The sequence below is a fragment of the Aquarana catesbeiana genome, linkage group LG10 (assembly GCF_042186555.1).
Source record: "Aquarana catesbeiana isolate 2022-GZ linkage group LG10, ASM4218655v1, whole genome shotgun sequence".
Taxonomy (NCBI): domain Eukaryota; kingdom Metazoa; phylum Chordata; class Amphibia; order Anura; family Ranidae; genus Aquarana; species Aquarana catesbeiana.
In genome coordinates this window covers 226,780,479-226,803,590 of record NC_133333.1, presented here as the reverse complement: position 1 = coordinate 226,803,590, position 23,112 = coordinate 226,780,479, and the positions used below count along the sequence as shown (strand labels likewise).

Genomic DNA, 23,112 nt, shown 5'->3' with positions numbered 1-23,112 from the left:
CAGTGCAGCCTCTTTAGTGCAGATCAGTGCAGCCTCTTTAGCGCCCATTAGTGTCTATCAGTGCAGCTTAAAAACATACAAAACAGCGCTCACAAATAAATTCATGTGATGTAGTGATCTTTAAATATCCTCTTGCAGCTGCAGGATAAAAGTGCTTACACTTTGATGATATATAACAAAAAAACCTGCGCTAGCAACTTACTAAAAATGATTGATGAACTGTACCAAACCAAATCATAAATAATCTATACAAATACTAGTGAATGTGAGAAATGTAAAAATTAAAAATGTACACCTTACACAGTTGACCGTGCACTGGGTGAAATCGTGCATAAATGCACTAATAGGAAAAATACCTCCAATGTGAAAGAGAACAAATCGCAAATATATATGATGAACAAGCGCAACTATAAAGTGATATGGTGTCATTAAACTGATACAAAAGATATATAAAATAAATGCGCTCTCATAAATTGTGGATGACAATGAGGTGAGCCTCTAAACAATAATAGACGCCAAGTGAAATAATGAAACAAAAAAGTCAATTGCATCAAAATTTACAAATGATGGAATATCCATTGCTTTAAAAAGCTCCTTCACAAAAGGGACAAATGGCAGACTTCCAGCATATTCATCCGTAGGATGATACAGGGAAAAATATATAGCGTAAAACCTTAGGATACCATAAGGTCACCTGCGCATATATGCGCTACTCACAAGACCGGTATGCAGAGCAGGCATTCAGATAGTTGGTCGGTTCGCTGCTGAACGGCGTGCGTTCCACCAACTCAGGAAGTGATGTCACTGGTAACTAGTTAGCAGGCGTAGGCAGGATGTTACGTCGACGCGTTTCGCCCCTCCCCCAGGGCGTTATCAAAGACTAAAAAACCTTATGGTATCCTAAGGTTTTACGCTATATATTTTTCCCTTCTCTTTTGGTGGAACGCGAGTTCTGTGGTCCCAAAAGGTCTCTTCCAACCATCTCTAACATCAGTATATCGGTAGCCCTGTATCATCCTACGGATGAATATGCTGGAAGTCTGCCATTTGTCCCTTTTGTGAAGGAGCTTTTTAAAGCAATGGATATTCCATCATTTGTAATTTTTGATGCAATTGACTTTTTTGTTTCATTATTTCACTTGGCGTCTATTATTGTTTAGAGGCTCACCTCATTGTCATCCACAATTTATGAGAGCGCATTTATTTTATATATCTTTTGTATCAGTTTAATGACACCATATCACTTTATAGTTGCGCTTGTTCATCATATATATTTGCGATTTGTTCTCTTTCACATTGGAGGTATTTTTCCTATTAGTGCATTTATGCACGATTTCACCCAGTGCACGGTCAACTGTGTAAGGTGTACATTTTTAATTTTTACATTTCTCACATTCACTAGTATTTGTATAGATTATTTATGATTTGGTTTGGTACAGTTCATCAATCATTTTTAGTAAGTTGCTAGCGCAGGTTTTTTTGTTATATATCAGTGCAGCTTGTCAGTGCCCATCAGTGAAGAAATATAAATTCCTTATTTGCAAAATCTTATAACAGAAACTAAGCAAAACCTATTTTCTTTAAAAATTGTTGGTCTTTTTTCATTTGTTTAGTAAAAAAAAAACCCCAGTGGTAATTAAATACCACCAAAAGAAAGTTCTATGGCTTAATGTACACGGGACGTTTTTACAACCTTTCCTGAACGATTTAACTTGACAGATAGTAACCCACGTTTAAAACGTCCATTTTGCCGTGTTTGCGTTTAGAAGCCTTGAAAAAAAAAAAGAATTATTTTTCAAAATAGCCTAAAATGAAAAACGGCTGTAAACGAAACGCGGCTAAACGTGAGTTACCGCGTTTAGCCGTGTTTGGCATCTAAAACACCAAAAACTTCGACATCTGAACTAATTTTTTTGCCTTTAAAGAAAAAGCCTATAAATGCAACTGCCTAAAAACGACATTAAAGAGGGAGTCCACCCAAACCGCAAAAAAAAAAAAAAAAATATTAAAAGCCAGCAGCTACAAATACTGCAGCTGCTGACTTTTAATACATGGCCACTTACCTGTCCCAGGGTCCAGCGATGTCGGCAGGGGACGCCGAGAACCCGCTCGGTTCTTGGCAGCTGCCGCCGCCATCCTAGGTGAGGGAATCAGGAAGTGAAGCGTTGCGGCTTCACTTCCCGGTTCCCTACTGCGCATGCGCGAGTCGCGCTGCACGATCTGGATGGTCCCCGCTCTCTCCTGGGAGCTGTGTGTTCCCAGCAGACAGTGCAGTGGGGACGGAAAGAGGCGCAGACTCCCGTGGGAGTCCATGCTGGAAGTGGGTGCAAATACCTGTCTTAGACAGGTATCTGCACCCCCCTCCCCCCTGAAAGGTGCCAAATGTGACACCGGAGGGGGGAGGGTTCCGAAAAGCGGAAGTTCCATTTTTGTGTGGAACTCCGCTTTAAACGAACCTGTGTACATGTACACATAAGATAACAATGGATGAGTTCAGGGGCAGCTGAATAAAGCATCCAACTGCCACTGAACGTCCGTTTACCAGCAGCCGTGTACATGAGGCCTATCTGTCTCCAAAAAAATTCATATGGGTACAGTGTTGCATGACCGCGCAATTGTCATTCAAAGTGCAACAGCACTGAAAGCTGGCCTAAGGAGGAAGGGGGTGAAAGTGCCCGGTATTGAAGGGGTTAACTTTTTTTTTTTTTTTTTGGCCAAGTAGAAAAATTACTTAGTCCGGTTCTGTGTTTTGGGTTTTTTTTTCTTTTCTGCTTAAAATTAATTGTTCAGTCTTCTGGATTTCCAAATGTGGTCATTTCAAACATGCAACATCATTTTGGGATCTTCAGATAGCTGAAGAATCTAATAAAATCTTACTTTTCTAATAAAGTTTCTTCCCCTTGTGGTAGAAATGATTGGACCGGTACCGACCCGTATGTTACATTTCTTGTTTGCTCTGCTGTCTTTTTGCAGGTAGAAACTCAGAGTCCTCGCCATGGAGGAGAGGTGGTCGCAAAAGTCTTACAATCCCACGGAGTGCGATTCGTGTTCACGCTGGTTGGCGGCCATATCTCACCCATCCTGGTGGCCTGTGAAAAGCTGGGAATAAAAGTGGTGGACACGAGGCAGGAAGCCACTGCGGTCTTTGCAGCCGATGCAGTGGCCAGACTCTCGGGTAACTTACTCTCCAGTATTAGTATTAGTATTTAAAGCCCAACTTCAGCCAAAATGTTTTCTTTAGATTAAGGGAAGTACAGCTCAGGGAAGAGTTGGCTTCTCCCTGTTTTTATTGCCATCTGTGCCCCTACTGGGGAGATTTCGCCTCACTTCCTGTCAAAACGGGAAGTAAGGAAAATCCCCCCTATAGAATCGCAAACAAAAACACATTTTTTAGCAGAGTAGAGGAGAATTAGAGTCTCTGATAATGCTTTTATTGCTGTTCTTGTGACAACTAGCTATTCCTTGCATTACAAGTAAAGACAGGAAGTGAGGGAAAATCTCCCCAATGGCTTCATGGGATTTTAACATTTTTCTAATGGGCAGGGCCACCATGTGATACTAATTTAAGAGGCAAATCAATATCATCTCCTTCATACACCTTTATTCCACAAAAGGCATGTCCACATACAAAGCACCCCCCCAGCCAGACACTGCCCCTGCCAACGCGTTTTGTCACTAGGGATGAGCTTCGTGTTCGAGTCGAACCCATGTTCGACTCGAACATCGGCTGTTCGATCGTTCGCCGAATTGCGAACGTTATGGGCCGTTCGCGCTAAATTCGTGTGGCGCGTCACGGCCCATAATTCACTGCGGCATCGCAGTGCATTGCTGGCTGATGATTGGCCAAGCATGCACTATGACCCGCATGCTTGGCCAATCACAGCGCCGTCAGTAGAGAGAGCTGTAATTGGCCAAAGCCAGGGTGGCTTTGGCCAATTATGGCTCAGGGGATTTAGTACACACCCCACACTATATAAGGCCGCCTGCACGGCGGCCCTGTGTAGTGTGTGTTCCGGTGTGCTGAGAGAGAGACAGTGTCATTTGATTTGAGTTAGATAGATTAGGCAGAACAGTCAGTCAGTTAGCTGCACTTACAGTGTATTGTGTATATATATGCATCCCAGGTGTTGCATATATATATATACACTGTATTCAGTTTAGCTAGATCCGTTCCTGTTATCTTCTATCTAGACTATTTACATTTAATGCAGTGCGTCCTGCTCACAGTGTTCAGCTAGATCCGTTCCTGCTATTTACATTTAGTGCAGTGCGTCCTGCTCACAGTGTTCAGCTAGATCCGTTCCTGTTATCTTCTAGACTATTTACATTTAGTGCAGTGCGTCCTGCTCACAGTGTTCAGCTAGATCCGTTCCTGCAATTTACATTTAGTGCAGTGCGTCCTGCTCACAGTGTTCAGCTAGATCCGTTCCTGCTATTTACATTTAGTGCAGTGCGTCCTGCTCACAGTGTTCAGCTAGATCCGTTCCTGCTATTTACATTTAGTGCAGTGCGTCCTGCTCACAGTGTTCAGCTAGATCCGTTACTGCTATTTACATTTAGTGCAGTGCGTCCTGCTCACAGTGTTCAGCTAGATCCGTTCCTGCTATTTACATTTAGTGCAGTGCGTCCTGCTCACAGTGTTCAGCTAGATCCGTTCCTGCTATTTACATTTAGTGCAGTGCGTCCTGCTCACAGTGTTCAGCTAGATCCGTTCCTGCTATTTACATTTAGTGCAGTGCGTCCTGCTCACAGTGTTCAGCTAGATCCGTTCCTGTTATCTTCTAGACTATTTACATTTAGTGCAGTGCGTCCTGCTCACAGTGTTCAGCTAGATCCGTTCCTGCAATTTACATTTAGTGCAGTGCGTCCTGCTCACAGTGTTCAGCTAGATCCGTTCCTGCTATTTACATTTAGTGCAGTGCGTCCTGCTCACAGTGTTCAGCTAGATCCGTTCCTGTTATTTACATTTAGTGCAGTGCGTCCTGCTCACAGTGTTCAGCTAGATCCGTTCCTGCTATTTACATTTAGTGCAGTGCGTCCTGCTCACAGTGTTCAGCTAGATCCGTTCCTGCTATTTACATTTAGTGCAGTGCGTCCTGCTCACAGTGTTCAGCTAGATCCGTTCCTGTTATTTACATTTAGTGCAGTGCGTCCTGCTCACAGTGTTCAGCTAGATCCGTTCCTGCTATTTACATTTAGTGCAGTGCGTCCTGCTCACAGTGTTCAGCTAGATCCGTTCCTGCTATTTACATTTAGTGCAGTGCGTCCTGCTCACAGTGTTCAGCTAGATCCGTTCCTGTTATCTTCTAGACTATTTACATTTAGTGCAGTGCGTCCTGCTCACAGTGTTCAGCTAGATCCGTTCCTGCAATTTACATTTAGTGCAGTGCGTCCTGCTCACAGTGTTCAGCTAGATCCGTTCCTGCTATTTACATTTAGTGCAGTGCGTCCTGCTCACAGTGTTCAGCTAGATCCGTTCCTGCTATTTACATTTAGTGCAGTGCGTCCTGCTCACAGTGTTCAGCTAGATCCGTTCCTGTTATTTACATTTAGTGCAGTGCGTCCTGCTCACAGTGTTCAGCTAGATCTGTTCCTGCTATTTACATTTAGTGCAGTGCGTCCTGCTCACAGTGTTCAGCTAGATCCGTTCCTGCTATTTACATTTAGTGCAGTGCGTCCTGCTCACAGTGTTCAGCTAGATCCGTTCCTGTTATCTTCCTACTGACAGGCAGGCTTGTCTGGTTACAGTATATAAAGCTACCTGAAGAAAATTACAGGTGTTCTATTTGATCCTATTAGTACCACGGTCAGGCAGCTAGACTATTTACATTTAGTACAGTGCGTCCTGCTCACAGTGTACAGCTAGATCCGTTCCTGTTATCTTCCTACTGACAGGCAGGCTTGTCTGGTTACAGTATATAAAGCTACCTGAAGAAAATTACAGGTGTTCTATTTGATCCTATTAGTACCACGGTCAGGCAGCTAGACTATTTACATTTAGTACAGTGCGTCCTGCTCACAGTGTTCAGCTAGATCCGTTCCTGTTATCTTCCTACTGACAGGCAGGCTTGTCTGGTTACAGTATATAAAGCTACCTGAAGAAAATTACAGGTGTTCTATCCCAGCTTAGTGCAGCTACAGGCCATTAGTATGTCTGGAAGGCCAAGAAGGAGAGGCAGACAGTCACAAGCCAATAAGAGAGGGCAAGCAGGCTCTGTGTCTAGTGCTGGTCGTGGAGACGGTGCATCCTCATCAGCACGTGGCCATGGGACACGCTTGGCCTTTTTTTCGGCAGCTGGCCGTGTTGAGCCGCAACATGCGGAAGACTTGGTCGAGTGGATGACCAAGCCGTCCTCATCCTCCTCATCCTCTCTCACCCATGCCCAGGGTGCTTTGTCTGGCAAAGCAGCGGCCTCTTCCCTCAGCTCAATGTCATCAGTGACTCCTTCCCTAGCTCCACCATGTCCTCATGAGGATTCCCTCGAACTGTTTGACCACAGTGTTGGGTACATGCTCCAGGAGGATGCCCAGCGTTTGGAAGGCTCTGATGACGATACTGAGCTCGATGAAGGCAGTAACATGAGCACGGACAGAGGGGGTGCCCAAGAAAGACAGCAATCTGGCAGTCATGCTCCCCCTGCTGCAGCATACTGCCAGGTTTGCTCCAGTGATGAGGAGGGAGGGGATGATGAGGTCACTGACTCAACGTGGGTGCCTGATAGGAGAGGGGAGGAGGAGGAGGAGGAGGAGGAGGAGGAGGAGGCGGCGGCACATCACCAACGAGGCAGGATGCCCTCCAGGGGCCAGCCTAAGGGCAGCACATTGACTGCATCACACCCCAAAGCTCCACATGTGCAGGGCGCTGCAGTCTCTGCGCGTTATTCAAAAAGTTCTTTGGTGTGGGCCTTTTTTGAGAGGAGTGCATCAGATCGCACCGCTGCTATTTGCAACATATGTCTCAAGCGTATCTCGCGTGGCCAAAACATCTCCCGCTTGGGTACCACATGCTTGACCAGACATATGTTGACCTGCCATGCAGTTCGTTGGCAAGCGTATCTAAAAGACCCACACCAAAGAACAAAGAGGATCTCTCCTTGCTCCTCATCAGCTGAGATTTCCAACCCCACTAGACCTTCAGTCCTCTCTGAGACCTGCAGTGAGAGGAATGAAGGTGTAGAATTAGGTGTGTCACAGCCAAGTACTTGTGGGCAATCTGCTTTTGGTACACCGACGTCAGATTGTACCAGGCAAATTTCCCTGCCCCAGCTGCTGCACCGCCGAAAGAAGTTTGCTCCCAGCCATCCACATGCCCAGCGGTTGAATGCTAGCTTGGCAAAATTGCTAGCACTTCAACTGCTGCCTTTTCAGTTGGTAGACTCTGCCCCCTTCCGTGAGTTTGTGGAATGTGCGGTTCCTCAGTGGCAGGTACCCAAACGCCACTTTTTCTCACGGAAGGCGATTCCGGCTCTCTACCGGCATGTGGAAGGCAATGTCCATGCCTCGCTGGACAGGGCGGTCAGCGGTAAGGTGCATATTACCGCTGACTCATGGTCCAGCAGGCATGGACAGGGACGTTACCTAAGTTTCACGGCGCATTGGGTGACTCTGCTGGCAGCTGGGAAGGATGCAGGACAAGGTGCAGTAGTGTTGGAGGTTGTTCCGCCACCACGCCTCCAAAATGCTGATTGTGACACACCTCTCTCCTCCACCCCCTCCTCTTCTTCTTCCTCCATGGCCTCTTCCTCGGAACCAGCGGTGCTCCGTAGGCGTTCAAGGGGCTACGCAAGTACGCAGGCCAAAAGATGCCATGCGGTGCTTGAGCTGGTGTGCTTGGGGGACAGGAGCCACACTGCGGCAGAGGTTTTGTCAGCTCTGCAGGGGCAGGTTCAGAGGTGGTTGACGCCACGCCAACTTAAGGCAGGAATGGTGGTTTGCGACAATGGCACCAACCTCCTCTCTGCCCTCCGACAGGGACAAATGACCCATGTGCCCTGTTTGGCTCACGTCCTTAACTTGGTGGTGCAGCGGTTCTTGGGCAGGTACCCGGGCTTACAGGATGTCCTGAGGCAGGCCAGGAAAGTCTGTGTGCATTTCCGCCGGTCATATAATGGCAGTGCTCGGCTGACGGACCTCCAAAAGGAGTTTAACCTGCCCAAGAACCGCCTAATCTGTGACATGCCCACCAGGTGGAACTCAACATTGGCCATGCTGCAGCGGCTGCACACGCAGCAGAGGGCCATCAATGAGTACCTGTGCGACTATGGCACCAGGACAGGGTCAGGGGAGCTTGGTTTTTTTTCCCCACGCCAGTGGGCCATGATCAGGGATGCATGCACTGTCCTGTCACCATTCGAGGAGGCCACGAGGATGGTGAGCAGTGACAGTGCATGCATCAGTGACACTGTCCCCCTTGTCCACCTGTTGGAGCACACGCTGCGTGGAATAATGGACAGGGTACTTGAGGCAGAACAGAGGCAGGAAGAGGAGGACTTCCTTAGCTCTCAAGGCCCCCTTTATCCAGACAGTGTTCCTGCGTGCCCGCCGATCACACAGGAAGAGGAGGAGGAGGAAGAGGAGGAGGAGGAAGATTGTGTCAGTATGGAGGTGGAGCCTGGCACTCAGCATCAGCAGCAGTCTTTAAGGGATCAGTCCCAAGAAACACATGGACTTGTACGTGGCTGGGAGGAGGTGGCTGCGGACCATGTCGTTCTTAGTGACCCAGAGGACTCCGGACCGAATGCCTCAGCAAACCTACGCTGCATGGCCTCCCTGATCCTGCAAAGCCTGCGTAAGGATCCTCGTATTCGTGGTATCAAGGAGAAGGACCAATACTGGCTGGCAACCCTCCTTGATCCACGTTACAAGGGTAAGGTTGCGGACCTTATCTTGCCATCGCAGAGGGAGCAGAGGATGAAACATCTTCGGGAGGCCTTGCAGAAAGGTCTGTGCAACGCGTTCCCAGAGACTGGGAGGTTACAAACTCCTGTTTCTGGACAACGTGTTGCTGAGGCTTCGGTCAGTCAAAGAAGGAGCGGTGGAGAAGGTGGCCGTCTGACCGATGCATTCAGACAATTTTTTGGTCCGCAGCCCCAAGGTATGATCGGTTCCAGCAACCATCGCCAGCGTCTGTTTTACATGGTGCAGGAATACCTAGGGGCAAGATCAGACTTGGACACCTTTCCCACCGAAAATCCTCTGGGTTACTGGGTCTTGAGGATGGATCACTGGCCAGAGCTTGCACAGTATGCAATTGAGCTACTGGCCTGTCCTGCATCCAGCGTTCTTTCGGAACGCACATTCAGTGCTGCTGGAGGCGTGGTAACCGATCACAGGGTGCGTCTGTCCACCGACTCGGTCGATCGGCTGACCTTCATAAAAATGAATGAGTCTTGGATCACCACCAGCTACCAAGCACCTGATGCTGATGTAACCGAATAATTTTTTTTGAAATCTCAGATCCCTTCAAAGACTGCCTATGCTGATGCTGAGTGACTATCCCTGAGTAATTATCCTCTTCCTCCTCAATCATCACGCTGATAGCTTGTAAGAACATTTTTGGTTCTGGGCGCCACCACCAGTGCCTAAGGCACAATTTTTCAGCCCCTGTTTAACAGGGGCGTGTAATTACAATTTTTGATGTAATACTTTGCAGCAGGGCTCGTTCCTGCATTCCAACTAGAGTGTCTGTGAGGGGTTGCAGTGTTGTGGCACCAGCACCAGTGCCTAAGGCCCAATTTTTCTGCCCCTGTCTAACAGGGGCGTGTAATTACAATTTTTGATGCAATACTTTGCAGCAGGGCTCGTTCCTGCGTTCCAACTAGAGTGTCTGTGAGGGGTTGCAGTGTTGTGGCACCAGCAACAGTGCCTAAGGCCCAATTTTTCTGCCCCTGTCTAACAGGGGCGTGTAATTACAATTTTTGATGCAATACTTTGCAGCAGGGCTCGTTCCTGCGTTCCAACTAGAGTGTCTGTGAGGGGTTGCAGTGTTGTGGCACCAGCACCAGTGCCTAAGGCCCAATTTTTCTGCCCCTGTCTAACGGGGGCGTGTAATTACAATTTTTGATGCAATACTTTGCAGCAGGGCTCGTTACTGCGTTCCAACTAGAGTGTCTGTGAGGGGTTGCAGTGTTGTGGCACCAGCACCAGTGCCTAAGGCCCAATTTTTCTGCCCCTGTCTAACAGGGGCGTGTAATTACAATTTTTGAAGCAATACTTTGCAGCAGGGCTCGTTCCTGCGTTCCAACTAGAGTGTCTGTGAGGGGTTGCAGTGTTGTGGCACCAGCACCAGTGCCTAAGGCCCAATTTTTCTGCCCCTGTCTAACAGGGGCGTGTAATTACAATTTTTGAAGCAATACTTTGCAGCAGGGCTCGTTCCTGCGTTCCAACTAGAGTGTCTGTGAGGGGTTGCAGTGTTGTGGCACCAGCACCAGTGCCTAAGGCCTAATTTTTCAGCTCCTGTTCAACAGGGGCATGTAATTACAATTCTTGATCTAATTTCACAGCAGGGCCCTGTGAGGGCTTACAGTGTTGTGGCCACAGCAATACCTAAGGCCCAAATTTCTGCTGAGTATATAGGGCAGGACCCTACTTTCAAACATCTAACTTACAAATGACTCCTACTTGCAAACGGAAGGAGACAACAGGAAGTGAGATGAAATCTACCCCTAGGAAGGGAAATTCTCTCCTGTAAGAGTTAATATGGGAAAACAATTTCTCCTTTCCACTGATGCTTTCCAATCCTTGTTCCACAAAAAAAACCCAAATTTTCAAAAAACATTTTTCATTGGGACAAAAAAGTGAGGTGAAATCTTCTGAAGAGGAGGAAAGACAGCAAAACAAATGTCACAGGGGTGATAACCCTTCCCTATGTTTTCCAAAAAGCTTAGAAAAGATTTTTTGGCTGGAGCTAAACACGTTAAAAATGTTCAAAATTACAAACAGATTCTACTTAACAACAAACCTACAGTCCCTGTCTTGTTTGCACTGCTGTTCAGAGTATATAGGGCCTGGTGGCCCCACACCTTTCCTTATTTTAATTTGGGTGCGGGGTTCCCCTTAATATCCATACAAGACCCAAAGGGCCTGGTAATGGACTGGGGGGTACCCATGCCGTTTGTCTCACTGATTTTCATCCATATTGCCATGACCCGACATGACATTAAACCCGCAAGCAGTTTTAAATGAGATTTTTTCCTTTAAAAATGACATTTGGTGCAGGGACTGTTCTAAACATGGGAAACACGCGTCACTTTACAGGCATACTATAGACACCCCCCAGGTACGATATTTAAAGGAATATTTCACTTTTTTTTTTTACTTTAAGCATCATTAAAATCACTGCTCCCGAAAAAACGGCCGTTTTTAAAAGTTTTTTTTGCATTGATACATGTCCCCTGGGGTAGGACCCGGGTCCCCAAACCCTTTTTAGGACAATACCATGCAAATTAGCCTTTAAAATGAGCACTTTTGATTTTGAACGTTCGAGTCCCATAGACGTCAATGGGGTTCTAACGTTCGTGCGACCTTTCGGTCCGTTCGCGGGTTCTGGTGCGAACCGAACCGGGGGGTGTTCGGCTCATCCCTATTTGTCACCTAATAGGCTTAATCGTAAGGAAGGCTACCCTTGTGATTAAGCATTTAACCACTTCCCACCAGGAGAGCGTACATGGACGTCCTCCCATTTTCAGCGGTTATATCGGGATGATGCCTGCACCTATAGTCATCAACCTGGTATCGTTCTCTTCAGCCGGCCATTCCTTGCACCGTAAGAACAATCATAGTGGCAGTTAAGCCACGTGATTGTTCTTACGGATGGCGGGAGTGATTGTTCTTACGGATGGCGGGAGGGGACATCCCCCCTCTCGCCACCCTTCTATGCTTCTAACGGCTCGCCCGTGCGATACACGAGCCGGAGAAGGAATCCACCGGCGCTGGAAGTTGACCATAGAGATTTCGGGGGAACAGATGGTCCCCAGTCATCTCTATGACTCTCGGAGGCCCGGGAGCGACGTTATGATGTCACCCCCGGCCTGGCAGTTGTAAATACTGTCATATACTCGGCTGGAAAGCTGAGATCGTCCTGTTTTTTTATTTTTTATTTTATTTTAGGCTTTCCAGCCTGGAGGAGAGATGTGGGGTCTTATTGACCCCACATCTCTCCATAAAGAGGACCTGTCAGGCACTATTCCTATTACAAGGGATGTTTACATTCCTTGTAATGGGAATAAAAGTGATCGAAAAAAACATTTTTTAAAGGGAAAGTGTAAAAATAAAAAAATGTAAATAAAATTAAAAAATAAAAATAATCATTTTAAAGCGCCCCTATCCACGCAAGCTCGCACGCAGAAGCGAACACATACATACGTTGCGCCCACATATGTAAACAGAATTCAGTTCACAAATGTGAGGTACCACTGCGATCGTTGGAGCGAGAGAAATAATTATATTCCAAGACCTCCTCTGTAACTCTAAATATGTAACCTGTAAAAGTTTTTAAAGTGGTTGTAAACCCTTTACAACCACTTTATACTACAGGCAAGCCTATAATTAGGCTTACCTGTAGCTACACTGGATATCTCCTAAACCTGCACAGTTTAGGAGATATCCCTGTATTTGCAAGTACCAACGTCATTGGCACATGTGCACTTAAGCAAACTGAAGCAACGGTAGGTGCCATTGCTTCAGTTGTACTGTGCCGTTACCAGCGGCTCTTGCACGCATGTGCAGGAGTGACGTCATTGTGTCTCCGGCTAATCACAGCCCTGTGAGCCGCGATACCCAGAAGTAACCCAGCCGGGGAAATGTCGGCCACCGGAGCGGACCGCTGTGGGGGCTTTGATCTCAGGTAAGTAATTCATAATGAGCTAGTATGCTGTGCATACTAGCTTATTATGCCTTTGTCTTGCAGGTTATTTTTTTTTTTTAAGATTTTGTTTTTTTAAATGGGTTTACAAGCACTTTAAAGCGTTGCCTATGGAGATTTTTGAGTACAGAAGTTTGGCGCCAATCCACGAGCATGCACAATTTTCAAGCATGACATGTTAGGTATCTATTTACTCGGTGTAACATCATCTTTCACATTATATGACAAAAATTGGGCTAACTTTAATGTTTTTTTTTTTTTCGTGAAACAGTTTAAAAAACGCATTTGAAAAATTGCTGCGCAAATACCATGTGACATAAAAAGTTGCAACGACCGCCATTTTATTCCCTAGGGTCTTTGCTAAAAAAAACATATATAATGTTTGGGGGCTCTGAGTAATTTTCTGCCAAAAACAATTATGATTTTTACATGTAGGAGCGAAGTGCCAGAATTGGCCCAGATGGGAAGTGGTTAAGAGTGAAACATGTTAAGAAGGGTTGGTCCTTAAGCCGGACTTTCCATTTGTGGAATAAGAAAGGTGTATGAAGGAGTTCTTACTGGTGTGCGGCCCATGATTATTACTGCCATGGATCTTGAGCACAGATGGGCTCTTGTGCCGTCACCCGGAGTCTCTGTAGTGGAGTGGAGGTGCAGGTCGGGAGCGGTGCTGTTCATCTTGGATGTGTTAACAATAATTTAAAGGTACCATGCAATGCTAGACAACATCTTCTTGGGATTTTCTTGTGAACAGTTTTATTGTGTTTAGTGCTAAGCTTTGGATTTTGCAAGCAGGAAATAGGCTTTCCTGATCTCCTAAGCAGCCTTTTTGGGCCTTGTAGGGAACCATTAGTTTAGGATGCCCTCTGAAATGTTTCTTCCAGAAGTGTCAGTGGATTTCAATATTCTGTGATTTACTGTTTTTTGTGACCCAGGTACTGTCGGTGTGGCCGCAGTGACAGCTGGTCCGGGGTTAACCAATACCGTAACCGCCATTAAGAATGCTCAGATGGCCGAATCCCCGCTATTGCTGATTGGTGGAGCAGCTGCCACTCTATTGCAAGTAAGTAAATTCAACAATTCTTTTCTGTGACATTGGGGTAGTGCATTATATTTGAACATTTAGTCTGATTAGACCAGGGGTCTCCAAACTTTCTAAACAAAGTGCCAGTTAACTGTCTTCAGATTTTTGGGGGGCCGAAATGTAGCCAGTTAGAGTGGAAAATGCCTTGGCATCATTGGGGGTGGACCGTGTCTCCAACTTAGTTGGTCAGAGGGAGTAAAAATTACATAGCACCTGTGGTCAGTTGGAGGAGGAATAGTGTCCCATCATTGGTAATAGTGGAACGAATAGTGCCTCATTGTTGGTGTCAGTGGAAGGAATAGTGCCCCATCATCTGTATCAATGGGAGGAATAGTGCCCCATCATCTGTATTAAAGGGAGGAATAGTGCCCCATCATCTGTATGAATGGGAGGAATAGTGCCCCATCATCTGTATCAATGGGAGGAATAGTGCCCCATCATCTGTATCAATGGGAGGAATAGTGCCCCATCATTGGTATCAATGGGAGGAAATGTGCCCCATCATTGGTGTCAATAGGAGGAATAATGCCCCATCATTGGTATCAGTGGAAGCAATAGTTTCCCATCATTGGAATCAGTGGGAGGAATAGTGCCCCATTATTGGTATCAGTGGAAGCAATAATGTCCCATCATTGGTGTCAGTGGAAGGAATAGTGTCCCATCATTGGTGTCAGTAATAGTGCCCCACCATTGGAATCAGTGGAAGCAATAGTGCCCCATTATTGGTATCAGTGGAAGCAATAATGTCCCATCATTGGTGTCAGTGGAAGGAATAGTGCCCCATCATTGGTGTCTGCGGAATATATGGTGCCCCATCGTTGGTATTTGCGGAATAAAGGGTGCCCCAATGTTGGTGTCAGTGAGAAGAATGGTGCCTCATATTTTTGATATAGTGGAAGGAATAGTTCCTTCTTTCAGTGGGAGGAACAGTACACCAAGGGCCACAGTTTGGAGACCATTGAACTAGACTGTAACAGATAGTCATGCATAGTGCTTCTTACAGTGACCTTTTGGGTGGACACAGCATGGGTGAGGTCTTTTCTTATTAGGCTACATGCATATGGGTGAATTGGCCTGTAAGAGTCAAATCTTTGCATGTTTGGGCAACCGGGAGACACAGGTGCAGCATCCAGCCCCTCTGCCAGGAACCCGTCATAGATATATATTATAATGCACAGCGGACACTGCACCAAGCGGTACTCGGGTTTAGGGCCACCACCTATTTCGGCCTGTCATAGATTTGGACAGGCTGCTGGCAGTGGGGCTGGATGCTGCACCTGTGTCTTCTGGGCCCCCAAAAATGCCAGAATTTAACACTGAGGGTCCAACCTGCCCATATACAGGTAGCCTAGACCTTCAGATTTCCTCACCTATACTGCTTCTGTCCAGAGGAAATTGTGAGCAGCACTATGCTTGACCATCTGTCATAGTCCTACCGGCCAACCCACCCTTGTGCATGAGCGCCTTGGGCTTGTCCATGCAACACCAGAATCCTAGCACAATTTAGAAGCGGAATCGTATAAAGAATTAAAATGATAAAAGTATAACTGCTGCTGGTCTGACCTCACATTTCCAGCTTCTAAGTTCAAAGAGTTGACATGGCATTGACTGTCAGATTTTATATGACCTCTGACCCCCTGACACAAACTGAAGTGTTGGGCTTAGACAGAATATTTAAAACCTTATAAGGTGTAAATAACTCCCTAAGTGCACTATTTGTGTGTGTTCAAATGCACTTTGTTTTGTTCACTTGGAGGTGTTCTGTACTCGGAGGGTGTACAAATCCCCCCTCCAATGTATTTTCCTGCTTGTGTGATTTGGCGTGCTGATGTTCTCAGATGTCTGCACTAAGATACAAGTCAGATTTTTGGCATTCCCTGCAACAAAAATGTAATTTTTGGTTAGATAATCCCAATAGGAAATCACGTCTAAAAGGATGCAGACCCTGCCACTTTCCCCATTAGAGCCCTGCAAGTGCTGCAGCTGATTAATCATTGTAAAATCATTTCCATTGCACATCAACACAATCAATCAGCTATTTTTTCAGAAAAACAAAAGGTAGGAATCAGCAATAAAGTTTGTTAAAATCCTTGCAATGTACATCCATCACCCAGAGGGGATTTTTTTTTTTAAAGTGAAGTTACTCTTTAACCACTTGCCACCCACCCACAGTACTTTTACTGCGAGCGAGGGGCAGCTACAGGCTCAGCGAACGTGTACTGGTCCATCGCTAAGCACATGCACGCTAGCGTGCCCTCTAGGGTGTGCAGCGGCTTGATCACGTGATGGCTGTGAGTGGCTGGGGTATCATGTGATCGCTATGATCAATCATAATGATCACATGATTACAATGTAAACAAAACAGTCATAAATGGCTTCTATTCATGAGTGCTTGCTTGCTATTGTGATGCTGTGATTGGCCCACAGCTATTACATGGTATCTGACACCCACCCTGTACCATGTGATTAGCTGTAGCCAATCACAGATCACAATAGTAAAACAAGCTGCCATAAAAGAAAGCCGTTCATGACAGCTAAAACTATTACTTATAACAGTGATCATCACTGTTACAAGCAATAACTGTGTAAAAAAATCCTGATCACCCACCCAAAATAGTACAGTGTCACTATGGTGACAAGTGACATTGTACTACTCTGATGGGCGTATATAAAAAAATTTATTTACAATTATTTTTATTTATTAAAAAAAAAATTGATATACTGTCACCAATCAGTATCCCTGATCACCACCACGCCGGTCATATGATGACGCTGTGTTGCACTGGTGACAGTATGTAAAAAAATAAATGTGAACAAAAAACACATTTTATTTCATTTCTTAATTTTCTTTTCAAAAATTGTGACAAAAAAATTACAACTTCAAAAAACTCAACATGCCTCTTATAAATACCTTGCACTTTCTCATTTCCAAAAAAGGCGTCATTTGGGGGATATTTGTTCTATCCTGGCATTTTAGGGCCTCGAGAAATGAGATGGGCCGTCATAGTACATCAGGATTGATCATTTTTAAAATACGGTATATCCCATAGTTTGTGGACTCTGTAACTTTCACACAGACTAAATAATATACACTGATTTTGGTTATTTTTTTTTTTTTTTTTTACCAAAGAAATGTAGCAGAATACGTTTGGCCTAAATTTATGAAGAAAGATAATTATCAAAAATTATATAACAGAAACTTAGAAAAATGTGTTTTCTTTTTCAAAATTTTTGGTATTTTTTTTCGTTTATTTTGCAAAAAATAAAAAACCCAGAGGTAATCAAATACCACCAACCGAAAGTTCTATTTAGAAAAAAAAAAATTATTTAAATGTCATTTGGATTCAGTGTTGCAGGACTGCGCAATTGCCAGCAGTGCTGAAAAGCAAAAAATGGCTTGGTCATGAAGGGGGGTAAAACCTTCGGGGGAGCAAATGGTTAAACTTCTACTGCTGCGCAAAAAAAAAGAAAAGAGAAGTGAAACTTCATAGGGGTGGCAAGTAATCCCAGGATTTGTTAGATGTAATGCCAGGATCCCCAACTGGGGGTCTCATCACTGGGGCCAATATAAGAGAAGTGCGAGATTTACCCAGCAATGTCTATGGTACCCAGTTGTGTAGAATGAAACTTTCATACACATGTCATGTATGTATCATGTAGTACACCTGGTCATGTTCTGTTTTGTTCTTTGTCCACTAGGGGAGAGGAGCTCTGCAGGATATAGATCAGATGTCGCTCTTCAAACCTATATGTAAATTCTGTGCTTCTGTCCGCACCATACGAGACATAGCGCCTATTCTGCGCAAAGCGCTGGCCGAGGCCCAGTCTGGAACACCGGGTGAGGAGTGCTGTTCATGTTACCTTGATATTATTTTGGTACCTGTCCCATTTATTTTTTAACCACTTGGCCTCCAGAAAAATTTACCCCCCTTCATGACCAGGCCATTTTTTGCGATACGGCACTGCGTTACTTTAACCACTTAAGGACCAGGACTATTTTTTGAACTTGTTGTTTACAAGTTAAAATCAGTTCAGTTTTTTTTACTAGAAAATTATATATATATATATATATATATACTATTTTTTTAGAGAATAAAATGACGGTTGTTGCAATACTTTATGTCACACCGTATTTGCTCAGCGGTCTTACAAGAACATTTTTTTGGGAAAAAATACACTTTTTTGATTTAAAAAATATGAAAACAGTAAAGTTAGCCCAAATTATTTTTATATTGTGAAAGATAATGTTCTGCCGAGTAAATTGATACCCAACATGTCAAGCTTTAAAATTGCGCCTGCTCGTGGAATGGCGACAAACTTTGACACTTAAAAATCTCCATAGGCGGCGTTAAAAAAAACATTTCTACAGGTTACCAGTTTTGAGTTACAGAGGAGGTCTAGTGCTAGAATTATTGTTCTCGTTCTAACGATCACGTTGATACCTCACATGTGTGGTTTGAACACCGTTTACATATGCGGGCGCGACTTGCGTATGCTTCTGCGCGCGAGCGCGGTGGGACGGGGGTGCTTTAAAATTTTTTCTTTTTTTTTACACTGTCCCTTTAAAAAAAAAAAAATGGGATCACTTTTATTCCTATTACAAGGAATGTAAACATCCCTTGCAATTGAAAAAAAAAAGCATGACAGGACCTCTTTAATGTGAGATCTTGGGTCAAAAAGACCTCAGATCTCATATTAACACTTAAATGTAATAAAAATTAAAAAAAAGTCCCTTTTAAGGCCGTTGAGCGGAAATGACGCTTGACGTCGCTGATGTCATCCAACGTCATTGAGTCGAGTGGGGGTCATCATTCCCTCACTGGACTTCCAGCCTTTGAGGGGAAAGGATCGGATTGTCTCCGCCACTACCGACGGCTCCGGTAAGCAGCGGAGACGACCGGAGGGGGGGCAAAAGTGATTTTGCGGCGAATGCGCCGCGGAGACCACTTTTATCTCAAAGCAGACCTCCCACAGTTTAAGAAAATACCAGGGTCATGGCAATTATCTGCTGCCATAACCCCAGTATATACAGCCAAAGTACCGGCGTATGACGGCGGGCAGTCCGGAAGTGTTTAACCGACAATTTGTACAATCCCAGAATAAAATTGATGTCCTTTTTTTCCCCCAAAAAATAGAGCTTTCTTTTGGTGGTATTTGGTCACCTTTTGTGTGTTTTTTTTTTTTTTTGCGCTATAAACAAAAAAATGACCAACAATTTTGAAGAAAAAAAACTTTTTTTTTTTTTACTTTCTGCTATAAAACATATCCAATAAAAAAAATGTAAAGAATCAAGTTTCTTTATAAATTTAGGCCAATTTGTATTCTGCTACATATTTTTGGTTAAAAAAATCCCAATAAGCGTATATTGATTGGCTTGCACAAAAGTTATAACGTCTACAAAATAGGGGATATGTTTATGGAATTTATTTATTTTTCTACTAGTAATGGCGGCGATCAGTGACTTATAGCGGGACTGCGATATTGTGGCAGACATTCTGACACTAATACAGCGATCGGTGCTAAAATTATGCACTGTATTGATGACAGTATCTAATCTTGTTTTGCAGGCCCTGTGTTTGTGGAATTTCCTATTGATATTTTGTATCCGTACCATTTGATCCAGAAAGAATTAGCACCCAAAGGTGCCCCTAAAGGAGTTTTTGGGAAAATCATTAATTGGTAAGTGTATTGTTCCTAAGGTTAAAGGATAGTTGCAGAGAGTGGAGGAATGGTGTGTGCTTGTCAGAAACCATGAAATCAGGCCGAGACAGGAGTACAGTTAAATCACACTTGTTTAATAATAAAAGTAAAAAGAACAAACGTAGTCAAAACACAGCCAAAGTTCAGTACCCGTAATGGATAGTCAGCCAAGGCAGAAGTCAGGGATCAATGTAGTGGAACAGTAAGCAGGATCTGAAGCCAGAAGGGATGTCAGCAAAGCAGGTCTTTAAACAGGAACGCAGGAGATCGCCTTGGTTAACATCACAGAGACTAAGGCAGAGATCCACCGGGCTGAATGGCTTAAGTAGGCAGGACTGACGAGCAGGATATCATCAACAGCTGAGTAACTGTGGAGAGATAGGAGCTGGCAATTAGCTGACAGCTGAGCGGCCAGCACAGAGAAGGAAGGGCTGAGCCCAGCCCTGACAGTACTGTGTCTTCAATCCTCCAATCTGCTGCCTAAAATTCCTGGGCTTGATTCATCTCTGGATTCCTGTGGTCGGCCCCTCTCCTCACTTTCAGCCTACTGAAGTCCTACATCCATGTGTGTGTTTTATTTATTTATTTATTTATTTTTAATAGAAGATTGAGAACTGAGCGATCACATGACCACTGATCACTCAGTTCTGTCTTCTTGGAGTGGAGAGCAGTGACTGTCATTTGCCACTCTCTCCTCCGCTCCTACATTGCTCACTGAAGTGCCAGGCAGGAGAGGGGGGTGGGTGCAGTTTGTATCAGGCTCTCTGAAACCAGCTGCACACTGAGAGATTGAGCTATCTGTCCGGCAACTGGGTGTATCCCGACAATATGGAGTCTGGAGCGGCTCTGTGATGTCGGGCAACAGTGGACTGTAGCCAGCTGTTGGCTGATTCTGGGTCACAAGAGAGCAAAAGTTGGCGCACTTCTGTGACCCACAACAGAAGTATAGCTAATACTGGCTTTGCCCATACTTCCTTGTAAACTGACCACACACTTATAGATGTGGGCTGAACAGAATAAAATCTAACAGATTCTTCCATCCACATTACATAGAAGAGATGGACAAATCTCCCACTGTGGTTCTCCCAGCTGTCCAGATACCCTGAGCACTGCCTGCATCTAATTGGGTGCAGGGTCTGTTCAGCCAACCTTTTTCTGCCTGGCTCCTTCAAAAAAATTATTTATTTATTTTTTTTTTTTTGATTGAGGGATGTCAGGCGGGAGGCGGCTGACCGGGCCCACCCACTATTTTCCCCGGTTTATCTGTGTATGGCCAGCTTTACTTTACAGTAATACCTTGCATTACGAGCATAATTAGTTCCAGAAGAATGCTTGTAATCCAAAGCACTCGTATATCAAAGTGAGTTTCCCCATAGGAGATAATGGAAACTCAGATAATCCGTTCCACAGCCACTGCTTGTCTATGCAGTACCGCGTGTGGCCAGAGGTGCGGGGGCGCCGGAGACACTGGGGAACTGAGTGTTTGCAAGTGTCACCGGCGCCCCTGCACCTCTGGCCAAATGCGGTACTGCACACCCCAGAGGCTTGAATCCTTCTCGTCTTGCGAGACAACGCTCGCAAAACGAGTCGGGATTTAAAAAAAAATGAATAGCTTGTATTGTGAAACGCTCGTAAACTGCGTTACTCGCAATCCGAGGTTCCACTGTACTTTTAAATTGTATGTATTGTCTTCCATATTAAACCCTCACCTTTTTAAAACAACCCATTCAGTTTAAAATAGAAATGAAAGTCAAAATGTTTGTGTATAGATATAAAAACATTATAAATACTTTTTTTTTTTTCTTTTTATAAGTGATCGCATTCCCTCTATTCTCAGCTGCATAAAAGCTGGGGGAGGAGAAAGCGCAGCACACTGGTCTTCCCAGTGAATGGCTGTGGGGGGGGTGTCAGGACAAGTCTGATCACTGGAGGAGAGCAGGTGTAATTCCTGAAGAACTGACCATGCTGTGCTCTCTTATCTAGTGTGGTCAGTTTTAATAGGAAAGCAGAGGGACTGGCAGGAACACCAGGGATTTCACATAAAAGAAGCAATACAAAGAGAACAGGAGACTTTCTCATACAAGTACATGGTACAGCAGGCACATATCAGGAATAAGAAGTGTTAAGTAAGGCAAAGATTAGAACATGGAGTGTAGTAACTTTAGGCAGCCAATCGCAGTTCATCTTTTAGTAACAGTAGGTCTGATTGGTTGGTGGGGATTGCTGTACTTTGCTCTGTGGACAGCTGTGCTCTATAAGTCCACAGATGGGACTATAATTCTCTTATTGTTTTAGGTACTTGCAGAATCACCTGAATAATTTATTTGCGGGAGCCTGGGAGCCACGGGACACCTCGCCCCTTCCTGTCTCCATCCCTCTCGCCACCCCGGATCAGGTCTGCTGATACTTTTACAATTTTTATCCTGTAAACCTTTTACCAGGAAGATATTAAAGTCGCCATTGCCGATCTTTCCTTCTGAAAAAATGCTCGTTTAAAGGCAACCATTAGTTGCTGCATTAGTGGCTTCAGAACTTTGCACCATGACTTAAAGCGATACTAAACAGAGAAGGATTACTTGCCGTAATTAATTCTCATAAATTATTTATATCATGCCACCTTTTTTTTTATTTTTTATTAATTCCTGTAAGTACCTTATTGCTGCAGAGTTGGAAAAGATCCTTGGGGGGGGGGGGGCTTCTATTACTCTGCTGATGTGTGCTCTCTACAGTGTGAGTCTGTGTCTGCACAGCCCTGAATGGTGCTGTGTGTATACACCCCCATGTGTGACTCTCACGTGGCTTGCACAGATAAGAAAAAGCTGGAAATGAAGAGCTTAGAAGGGAACTGAAACTGGAGCATGCTCAGTAGATGTCAACAGCTAGTGTACACAATCTCAGGCTGTAATGGGGACACAGAGAAGATGGGAAGGACAGCCGAAGGCAGGATCAACCAGATATATTTCAGTCTACCAAAATAAAAGCTTTAGTGTCATTGTGAGTATGAACACTCTGTCATATACAGTGAGGGGAAAAAAGTATTTGATCCGCTGCTGATTTTGTAAGTTTGCCCACTGACAAAGAAATGATCCGTCTATATTTTTAATAGTCGGTTTATTTTAACAGTGAGAGAGACAGAATAATAACAAAAATATCCAGAAAAACACATTTCAAAAAAGCTATAAATTGATTTGCATTTTAATGAGTGAAATAAGTATTTGACCCCTTCGCAAAACATGACTTAGTACTTGGTAGAAAGGAGTCTAAGAGAGTGCTTCTAATCTCAGCTACCTGTATAGAAGACACCTGGGAGCCAGAAATCTTGCTGATTGATAGGGGATCAAATACTTATTTCACTCATTAAAATGCAAATCAATTTATAACTTTTTTGAAATGCGTTTTTTTCTTTAGATATTTTTGTTGTTCTTCTGTCTCTCACTGTTAAAATAAACCTACAAACTTACAAAATCAG

General features: G+C 44.5%; 1 protein-coding gene across 1 annotated transcript in view; it reads left to right on the top strand.

The window, feature by feature from the left end:
• Positions 1-23,112, top strand: part of ILVBL (ilvB acetolactate synthase like) — a 74,238-nt gene that overhangs the window by 10,492 nt on the left and 40,634 nt on the right. Inside the window, exons 3-7 of the mRNA XM_073603386.1 lie at positions 2,974-3,175; positions 13,795-13,922; positions 17,643-17,781; positions 19,511-19,622; positions 21,939-22,038. Coding sequence (XP_073459487.1) covers positions 2,974-3,175; positions 13,795-13,922; positions 17,643-17,781; positions 19,511-19,622; positions 21,939-22,038 — 681 coding nt within the window. The remainder of the gene's footprint in view (positions 1-2,973; positions 3,176-13,794; positions 13,923-17,642; positions 17,782-19,510; positions 19,623-21,938; positions 22,039-23,112) is intronic.